The sequence below is a fragment of the Emys orbicularis genome, chromosome 25 (assembly GCF_028017835.1).
Source record: "Emys orbicularis isolate rEmyOrb1 chromosome 25, rEmyOrb1.hap1, whole genome shotgun sequence".
NCBI classification, from domain to species: Eukaryota; Metazoa; Chordata; order Testudines; family Emydidae; genus Emys; species Emys orbicularis.
In genome coordinates, this window is record NC_088707.1 from 8590243 (window position 1) to 8600635 (window position 10393).

Here is a 10393-nt window from a genome sequence, read left to right on the forward strand (position 1 = left end):
TGCATTAAGAGGAGTGTCATATGTAAGACATGGAAGGTAACGGTCCCGCTCTACTTAGCACTGGTGAGAAGTCCATTGGAGTACTGTGACCAGTTCTTGGCGCAACACTTCAGGAAAGAGATTGACAAATTGGAGAGTCCAGAAGAGAGCAACAAAAATGATAAAAGGCATAGAAAACTTCACCTATGAGGAAAGATTCAAAAAACAGGGCATGTTTAGTCTTGAGAAAAGAAAATTGAGGGGGGACCTGATAACAGTGTTCATATATGTTAAGGGCTGTTACAATGAGAACAGGAATGAACTGTTCTCCATGTCCACTGAAGGTAGGACAAGAAGTAATGCACTTAATCTGCAGCAAGAGAGATTTAGGTTAGATATTAGGAAAAACGTTCTAACTATAAGGGTAGTTAATCTCTGAAATAGGTGTCACGGAGTATGGGGGACTCAGGGCCCTGCACCCCTGGCTTCCTGCGATTCACCATGACTCTCAGCCAGCCAGTAAAGCAGAAGGTTTATTTAGACGACAGGAATACAGTCCAAGACAGGTCTTGCAGGCACAGACAACAGGATCCCTCTCAGTTAGGTCCATCTTGGGGTCCCAGGGCACCCCAGCCCCCTTGGGAGGTCAGAGCCCTGTTTCCCTCCCAGCCACATCACCAGCCAGCCCTGAGACTCTGCCTTCAGCGACCCCTCCCACAGCCTTTTTTCAGTTTCCCGGGCAAAGGTGTCACCTCGCCTCTAACCCCTTCCTGGGTTCTCATGTTACATGCTCAGGTATTCTCCATCGGTCAGTCTCCCATCCCCCAATGGGGACTATCCAAGCCACACTCCCCTGTCAGCATTCAAAGCCCACAGTAAGAACAGTCCCAGTTCGTCACAATAGGCTTCCAAGGGAGGTTGTGGAATCCCCATCATTGGAAGTTTCTAAGAACAGGTTGGACAAACACCTGTCAGGGATGGTATGCTAGCTATACTTTTGACCTTCCTCAGTGCAGTGGGCTGGACTAGATGTCCTCTCAAGTTCCCTTCCAGACTTACAGGTCTATGATTCTTTTGGTAATTTTTTTTTGGCTTTAGTCACTCTTAAATGGTTTTTACACATTGGGATTTTTTTTAAAATTCTCATGAAGATAATAGACATGGACTCCGATATACCAAGTACGGCCTTATCCATGTCAACATGTAACAATATTATTGTAAAAAGCACCTTGAAGAGTACTAATATAACCCTTAACCTTTTGTATATCTATCTATGTTTCCTGCTCTTGACCAGAGAAGAGTTTAACACCTAAATTCATAAAGACTTAATGAGTTGGGGCTTGCCTCCACTTCAGCCATGAATGCTTCCAAGGGATCATCTTCACTGTCAGAGTCTCCTGATTTGGAATTAAACTGCTGGCGAGTGGGGGAATTCTCTGCGGGAATGTATGGCAAATCAACATTGCTGGAATCTTCCTCTTCATCCTCAAAGTATCTGACAAGTAAGAGAGAGTAGTTTATAGCACAGTAATGGGCCAAGTCAGCACATGGCTATAACAAGTCATGCAGTGGGTCTATTTGTTTGTAGAGCCATTGGTTTGAGTCTCTATATAACTGATTGGAGTGAACAACAAAACTTTGTACTCATCTAGTTTTTTCCATTCAAGGACGTTGAGGTGTGATACAGGTACGAATGCATTAAGCTAGTAACTGAAGTAAGGCAGGCAGTTGTGGACAACTGTTCCTCTTCCCAAGCCCTCCCCAGAGTCAGGTGCTGCTACAGAGCACTATTCTTTCACCCTCCTCAATGTGTGTATGGGACTATAAGAAGGGTTAGTAAGGAGGCCAATGTTTTCAGGATGCTGGCAACACCCAACTGTATCTTGTTCGACTTGGATGATGCTGGTCAGTGCCTCAGCCAGTGTCTAGCTGAGACTGAAGTATAGATGAAAGTGAGCTAGCTGAAACTGAACACAAACAAGATAGAGCCAGAGGGAAGCAAGTGGAGATCCATTTATCAATCACTGTAGTTTCTGACAGCCTCACAATCTTTTTTAATATGTTTAAATACGTTCAACAGACAACAAACTGAGGCACAGAGATTAAATGCTTGCCTAAGGTCACATAGGAAGTCTGTGGCAGAGCAGGGAATTGAATCCAGGTCTCCAAAGTCCCAGACTAGCGCCCTAAGGAATGGACCATCCTCTCTCTTTATAGAAGAGGCAACTTCAGTCCGTTTAACAGAAGGAGTTATCTTGCTAGGGTTTGTAACATAGGGTGATTTCAGACTCCCAGCTGCTATCTGACAATCGTATTCCAGAAGTATTCCAGTCAGTTTACCACCATGTGCATATGGCTAAGAGGTTGTGACTTTTCATTCTGGATGGAGACTTTGCCACTGTTATCTATGCTGTTATTACCTCAAGATTAGACTACTGTGAGTGCTCACCATGGGGCCACACCTTAAAGCCATTGAGAGACTGCAGTAGGTGCAGAATGCAGTGGCTCCCTTACTGAGTGGGGCATCTTGCTGGGAATATGCGATAGCAGCACTGCAGGAACTGCACTGGCTGACTGGAATTGTGGGTGCTGGTTATGACTTATAAAGCCCTACATGGCCTGGGACTGGCCTACTGGAGGGATCGCCTCTCTCCCCATGCCATTCTGCCACAGCTGTAGTCAGCACGGATGCTCACGCTGGATTCCCCTCATTATAAAAGAGAGGGGGCAGTTGGCAGGACGTGGGAGCTCCAAGACTTTGGAACTTGGTCCCCCTGTTGGTCTAAAATAGCCTGAATTTGATGACCTTTTGAACATGCTGCAAAAGACATGTTCAATTGGGCTTTTGGAGGAGGCTATGGGCATGCTTCCTACAATGATGAAAGGATGGAAAGGAGTTTTTGTAGTTGGCTGGCTGGTTAAGTTCCTGTTGAAATGATTACTTAAAATGTACTGGGATTTTATTATATCCACTAATGATGGGTTACGGTGCCTAGATCCTTGGATAGGCATCTTGTTATTATTTTAAATCTAAATAATTAAAATAAGCTTCACAAACAACTCCCATGACATAGAGAAGGGTATTATTCCCCTTTCACTGAGAAGAAAACCCAGGCTCAGAGAGTTTAAGCTATTTCTCTGCTTGTTAGTTTCCATCAATGAAATTTGCTCCTTGAAACCTATAAAACAACCAAATCTAGAACAGGATACACACAAAAAAAAAGTAGCACAGCTTACGCATTCTCCTCATCAAAGTTTGCTCGCTTTGATCCAATTTTGTAGAAAGAAGGGAGCTGAGGCGGTGCTGACTTCCCAAACGCAGCTGAAGAGCCAGGTGTTCCAAAAGCACTATGGGACTGCGAAGGGAGTTTGGGTTCTTCTTTCTTTCCAGGGGCTATGGCAAAACCTCCAAAACCAAAGCCTCTTTTGGTGCCAGGTCCACCTTTGTTCCAGTTCATGATGTCAGCAATATCTCTGTTAAGGTCAGAATATACCAGTTAACATCCCCTCTGTTATAGTTTGCCAGATACAAAAGGCACAAATTCTTTTGACCAGGGCTTCCTAAAGTCATCTGGAGATGGATGTTTGAGAACATAACCCCAACTAGGATTTTGGCTTTGTTCCTCTACTGAAAATATTAATATATAGCAGCATTTGCACTTTGCATTAAAGAAAAATGAACAGGTTGCTGTCCAAAATATTACATCCCTTTTATTTTTTATTTTAAAAAGTTCTATCAAAAAGTAATGTTACCAGGTTTATGGATAAAATAGTCTATCACCCATTAACACAATGCTTAACAAACATTCCTGCCCTGTAGATTTTACAATCCAAGATAGACAAATAAACCCAAGGCGAGGACCCTGAACACAAGAACTTATGTGGGAGAAGTGGAAAGTCAACTGAATAAATATTTTGCATTTCTATACAGTCCCATCCCTGAATGTTTTATAGCTTTGTAAATACTGCACAGCTGAAATCCAGCCAACTTTAGAGAGGAGGGCAATAACCAATTAGCACATAGCAAACCACACAACCATAGGGGGAAGGGAAATGTTGGTCAAGAACAAAAAGTCAAGCCTCACTTCTTAAGAGGTGTGCCTTAGGATATTTAAGATACACACAGAGTAGACAGCACCTCAGTTCTTGAGGTCACATTTGAAAGACTCCCACCCAATCTGTTTGCACAGAACTCACTTTTCCATGTCAGCAGGATGAAGGGCTCAGTTGTTGATGCTGCTAGGATTTGACCCTGATTCCATGAAGTTTAGTATTTTCCCAATGCTTGGGCAACTAAAGTCATACCTTCAAGGCACAAAAAAAACAACAACAAAAAAAGGGCATGACGCACAGCCCTTTCAAGTGTGTTATAGTTAGAGAGCTCCTAGTTTAGCGGTCTTATTAGACAACTCTCTGCATTCGCTGGAACTCCTTCAATTAAATTAAAGTGCATAGCTAAGAGAAATAACTGGCAAATCTGAGAGTAAATTCTGTATACTACTTCCTACACAAAGCATTTACCAGTTTAGAATCTGCTCAACAAATCTAAACGTCTAGAACATGGAGCTCACTAGGTCATTTTTGGAAAAAATCATTCCTCTGCTCTCCACGGTAGAGGCTTGACTCCAATAATCTGTTCTTCCCACTTGCACCAACACACGTCTCAAGCTTCAAACCTGCTGATATGTGACAAACGCCTGAATTGTGGAACACTTGGCTTTTGTTGCTTGTGCTGTACTTGATGAATTGTAATATTTTTAAACTATTAAATCTGTTTGTAAGGATGTTTTCTCACTGTGTGAATAAAAGAAAACTGAAAAAGCATATATCAAGTACAATCAGAAACACACACTCTGTCCGGTGTCTGCAGAACAATCTGCTACACTTGATTATGAAGTCTACTCAAGTCTTTGCTTTTGCTATTGCTATTGATTTTTTTATGTGGATGGTGCTCAGACATCACAGTGACAAGCTGCAGTAGAAAACCCTAAAGACAGACAGAGGTGTGTGCAGATTTCCCCATCGACAACATTTTGGGAAAAGAGACGCTGAGGACCGCATCTTCTCTGGAGGCCACCTTGCCTTTAAGAGATGGAACACCACAGCAGTCTCCCCACCCCCAGTTCATCACACTTTAGGAAATTTACTGGTTAAGAGAACAGAGGCTGAAACTTCGTCCCCTGAAAAAAACAAGGAGTCTGGTGGCACCTTAAAGACTAACAGATTTATTTGGGCATAAGCTTTCGTGGGTAAAAACCTCACTTCTTCGGATGCATCCGAAGAAGTGAGGTTTTTACCCACGAAAGCTTATGCCCAAATAAATCAGTTAGTCTTTAAGGTGCCACCAGACTCCTTGTTGTTCTTGTGGATACAGACTAACACGGCTACCCCCTGATACTATTCGTCCCCATGGGATTATATGCCTTGAGGATTGGGAAGGGGACAGACACTATGGCCTCCTAACTACACAAGACCATTTTGCCTTGTGGAAGATCCTACACTGGGTGGGTGGACGGAGAATGGGACTGCAGCAGTATCCCCTGCCAGATCATTCTGCCTTGAAAAGACAGGAAGGAAGGAACACTGCAGCCTTCCCTCTCATGAATCATCCTAAATTTGAGGAAGGAGTAGAACAAACTGCACCTACCTGTTCTCCCCATCACCCAGTCAGTGATGGTGTGTATATGGGGAAAAGAGAAGAAAACCACACTTCAGTATCCTTCCCCCAGAAATCACCCAATTGGGGATGGTGTCTGTATGGGGGGGGGGGGGGGGGAGGGTCAAAAAAGAGAAGAGGACCACACTGCACCCCTCCACCTTCCCCCACTAAGGATCACCCAGTCAGGTACTGGGTGTGGGGGGGGGGGGGGAGAGAATGGGATAGGGGGAAGAGAGCAAAACTACACTTGCAGCATCCTTTCCCACAATGGGGAAGGCTGTAGCATCACCTCTCTTCCCCTCCCTACTCCATGATCCAAGCTTGTGGGGAAAGTGAGTGAGAATATCCTGCATCCCCCTCACCCAAGCGATCATGCTGCCCTGCACAGGGTTGGTTGGACATTGTAGCTTGGTTTGGGGGTGAGATCCACGCTACTCTGGGGGAAATGGGAGACACTGTAGCTCAATTTGGCATGAGGTACATACTGCCCTGGAGAAAGGGGGGCCGCTGTAGCTCGGTGTGGGGTGAGAGATCCATACTGCCCTAGGGGGGACATTGTAGCTTGGTTTGGGGGTGAGATCCATGCCACCCTGGGTGGGAGAGGGGCTACCCTAGCTCGAGCAGGGGATGAGAACCACACCATCCTAGCTCGGTGTGGGGGTGAGACACGCGTTGCCCGGGGGGGGAGGGGGACCGGTGTAGTTCGGTGTGGCAGTGAGACCCGCGTTGCCCGGGGGGGGGCGGGGCGCCGCTGTAGCTCGGTGGGAGGGGTCAGACCGCGTTGCCCGGGGGGGGGGGGGGCGAGGGGAGCCGCTGTAACTCGGTGGGAGGGATCAGACCGCGTTGCCCGGGGGGGGGGGCGCTGTAGCTCGGTGTGTGTGGGGGGGGGGTCAGACCGCGTTGCCCGGGGGGGGGGTGAGGGGAGCCGCTGTAACTCGGTGGGAGGGATCAGACCGCGTTGCCCGGGGGGGGGGGGGCGCTGTAGCTCGGTGTGTGTGTGTGGGGGGGTCAGACCCGCGTTGCCCGGGGGGGGGCGAGGGGAGCCGCTGTAGCTCGGTGGGAGGGGTCAGACCGCGTTGCCCGGGGGGGGGGGGGGCGCTGTAGCTCGGTGTGTGTGTGGGGGGGGAGGTCAGACCCGCGCTGCCCGGGGGGGGCGAGGGGAGCCGCTGTAGCTCGGTGGGAGGGGTCAGACCGCGTTGCCCGGGGGGGGGGGGGCGCTGTAGCTCGGTGTGTGTGTGGGGGGGTCAGACCCGCGCTGCCCGGGGGGGGCGAGGGGAGCCGCTGTAGCTCGGTGGGGGGGGGGGGGTCAGACCCGCACTGCCCGGAGGGGGGAAGAGACTGAGCTGAAGCAGCAGCAGGCGGCCCCGCCCCCTCTCTTTGGGGCCCTGCTCCCGGGGGCTGAGGGGGGCGAGGCCCGCAGGGCAGCTCACCCCACAGGCGGTCCCCGCCGCGCGCTAAGGCTGAGGGACGCGCGGAGTCTCGAGCAGGGGGCGGGCCCTTTGTCCGGGGCAGGCCATGGCGCCGCCAGCCGCACTAGGCCGCGGTCCCCCACCCGCCGGAAGCAGGCCCCCGCTCACCGGGCCTCGCGGGGAAACGCGATGCAGGGCCGCCCCTCGGCTCGCCCCTCCCCCCGACTCACTCGGTGCTCGGTCTCCGCTCGCTCCAGCCGCCTCTGCCCCCGTTACCGGGAGGGGGAGGGGAACGTACGTGCGTAGGGGACGGGATGACGTCACCGCGCTGCTGCGTGTCATGCGCACTAGGCACGGCTGAGGCTGCGCGAGCAGATGGGCAGAGGTGACCTCTGACTCAGTTGACCCACCCAACCCCCATAGACTCATTATAGGGGGTCTCAAACTGGGGGTCACAAGGTTATTACATGGGGGGTCACGAGCTGTCAGGCTCCACCCCAAACCCCGCTTTGCCTGCAGCATTTATAATGGTGCTAATACATAAAAAGTGTTTTTAATTTATGCACTCAGAGGCTTGCTATGTGAAAGGGGTCAGCAGTACAAAAGTTTAAGAGCCACAGCTCTATTTGGTTGGATGAGGAGCCAGGCACAGGCCCTGAAGCAAACCCAGAGAGTCTCATGGATGAGTGGGAGTGAGGCATGAACTTTGAGGCAGCCCTATAGTGTGTGTCGTCATCCCGTCCGTCCCCCCCCCCCCCCCCCCCCCGGGCTGGCTCCAGGCACCAGTGGTGCTTGGGGCCACAAAAATGCTAGAGCCAGCCCTGCTCCCCCCCCTTGGGGTGAGTGGGAGGGAGATATAGTCCTTAGAAACCGTATAAACCTCCCCATCAGGGTGAATGTGAGACACAAACATTAACCTCTCCCCCTTATCTCTGCAGCAGACAGATGTCTCTGTGTCCGGTCTCAAACAGATGTGATTCTAAGCCAGTTTAAGGGAGTCCTGCCTAGACCCTAAGCCTGCAAAATATAGCTGAAGTTTGAGGCCTCGTTATAGATATTGGTTAAAAGAGTTGGACCTGGCCTTATATATAAAAGCAGGACTAGTCTACAACAATTGTCCCAGTCGGTAGTAGTCTTTTGCTAATTTGCAGTGGTGTTAGGGTATGTCGTCACAGCCTGTGGCAGTGAGCCTCCTAGCCCAGGTTGACTACCGTGCTCAAATAGCCATGTAGACATGGCCGCTTTGGCTCTGCAGCCTAGGGAAGGGAGTGGGCTTTAGAGCTTGAGCTTCAGCCTCAGTTGCAACTTCACAGTACTGTCTGTACAGCTATTTTTAGAGCACTAGCAGGAGCCTGAGTCTGTGGACCCATGCTGGGAGGCTTGCTGCTGCCTTTACTGCCCTAAAGCAGTAACATAGTGTGTCCAAATCTCAATTTATCTTGAGTGTCATGAGAGTTAGCATTTTTCTCACAGCCCCAGATCCTGAAATTACGTAAATACTTGACCAAGTATCAGAGGGTTAGCTGTGTTATTCTGGATCCACAAAAACAACGAGGAGTCTGGTGGCACCTTAAAGACTAACAGATTTATTTGGGCATAAGCTTTTGTGAGTAAAAAACCCACTTCTCCATGCATCTGAAGAAGTGGGTTTTTTACCCATGAAAGCTTATGCCCAAATAAACCTGTTAGTCTTTAAGGTGCCACCGGACTCCTCGTTGTTTTGTAAATATGTGAGAATCTCAGCTTTTGTTTTATAGAAGTTCTTATCCCTCATGATTGCAAAGAAATGTGAATCCTAAAGGCTTAAAACTAGAAGGCAAATAAAAAGACACAACAGTGATTAAAAAAAAAATCTTGATTTTTTTGAGGCCTGACTCATGATATTTGACAGGTAGGCAATACTGAATACTGTTGTTTTTTAAATAATGAGAGTAGGAGAACCCACAAGACTCTCTATCATTTAGCCTTGACTTAAATAATAATAATATTAACTTCCCTTTATGGCCTGATAAGATTATTGCAGGGCAAGCCAACAACATTAATAAATAATGAATTATAATAAACAAAAAATAACACCTAGCTGTTATAGTCAGATTAGGATCTCTACACACACACACACAGACACTCCTGACCAAAAATAGGAGGGATGAGGAGCAATTAGGTTGCAGGAATAAATTCTGCCTGGCTGTACCACACAAACCAGTGAAAATAGATTAAAATCATAGTGATTTATTATGCTGTCCTATAGATTTTCAAAGTGTTTTTACAAACTTTACCTAATTAATCTCAACAGAAAATGTAACTGTGAGAGATTTTAATAAATGATGAGCAGGATTCTGCATGGTAAGGCTACCACCTATCTTTGCTGCTGGTGGGTGTCATCATACTTCTCCTTGGGGATATATCACATTCCCTGATCAATGAGGGAGTCAACAAGCATGTGGACAAGGGTGATCCAGTTGATATAGTATGTTTGGACTTTCAGAAAGCCTAACTAAGCAGTCATGAGTCAAAAGGTTGTTACAAGGAGGAGGGCAAAAATGGTTTTTCTTAACCTCTGAGGATAGGACAAGAAGCAATGGGCTTAAATTGCAGCAAGGGAGGTTTAGGTTGGACATTAGGAAAAATTTCCTATCAGGGTGGTTAAGTACTGAAATAAATTGCCTAGGGAGGTTGTGGAATCTCCGTCATTGGAGATTTTTAAAAGCAGGTTAGACAAACACCTGTCAGGAATGCTCTATATAATACTTAGTCCTGCCATGAGTGCATGGGACTGGACTAGATGACCTCTCAAGGTCCCTGTCAATCCAATGATTCTATGAGATAAGAGGGAAGGTCCTCTCAGGAATTGGTAACTGGTTACAAGATAGGAAACAAAGGTCAATAAGGGAAATAAAGGGTCAGTTTTCACAATGAAGAGAGGTAAACAGTGGGGTCCCCCAAGGATCTTCAGCAATGACTAAGGGGGGGTTACAATAAAAGGCCTATAGAATCATAAACGGTATGGAGAAAGTGAATTAACGATGATTATTATTATCAATGGTCAGGGATGCAACCCCATGCTCCAGATGTCCCTAAATCTCCAACTTCCAGAAGCTGGTCCTGGATGACAGAGGATGCATCACACGCAATTGCCCTGTTCTGTTCATTCCCTGTGATGCCTCTGGCACTGGCCAATGTCAGAGCCAAGATAGCAGGCTAGCTGGACCTAGGGTGACCGACAGCAAATGTGAAAAATCGGGACAGGGGGTGGGGGGTAATAGGAGCCTATATAAGAAAAAGACCCACAAATCGTGACTGTCCCTATAAAATCGGGACATCTGGTCACCCTGGCTGGACCAACGGT

General features: G+C 47.8%; 1 protein-coding gene across 1 annotated transcript in view; it reads right to left on the bottom strand.

Moving 5' to 3' along the window:
• DDX42 (DEAD-box helicase 42) overlaps positions 1-4852 on the bottom strand; it is a 32400-nt gene extending 27548 nt beyond the window's left edge. The window contains exons 1-4 of the mRNA XM_065422522.1: positions 4551-4852; positions 4177-4284; positions 3217-3453; positions 1324-1474 (exon numbers count right to left, since the gene is read on the bottom strand). Of these exons, the coding sequence (XP_065278594.1) occupies positions 1324-1474; positions 3217-3453; positions 4177-4184 (396 nt within the window). The 5' untranslated portion in view covers positions 4185-4284; positions 4551-4852. The remainder of the gene's footprint in view (positions 1-1323; positions 1475-3216; positions 3454-4176; positions 4285-4550) is intronic.
• Positions 4853-10393: the final 5541 nt, after the last annotated feature.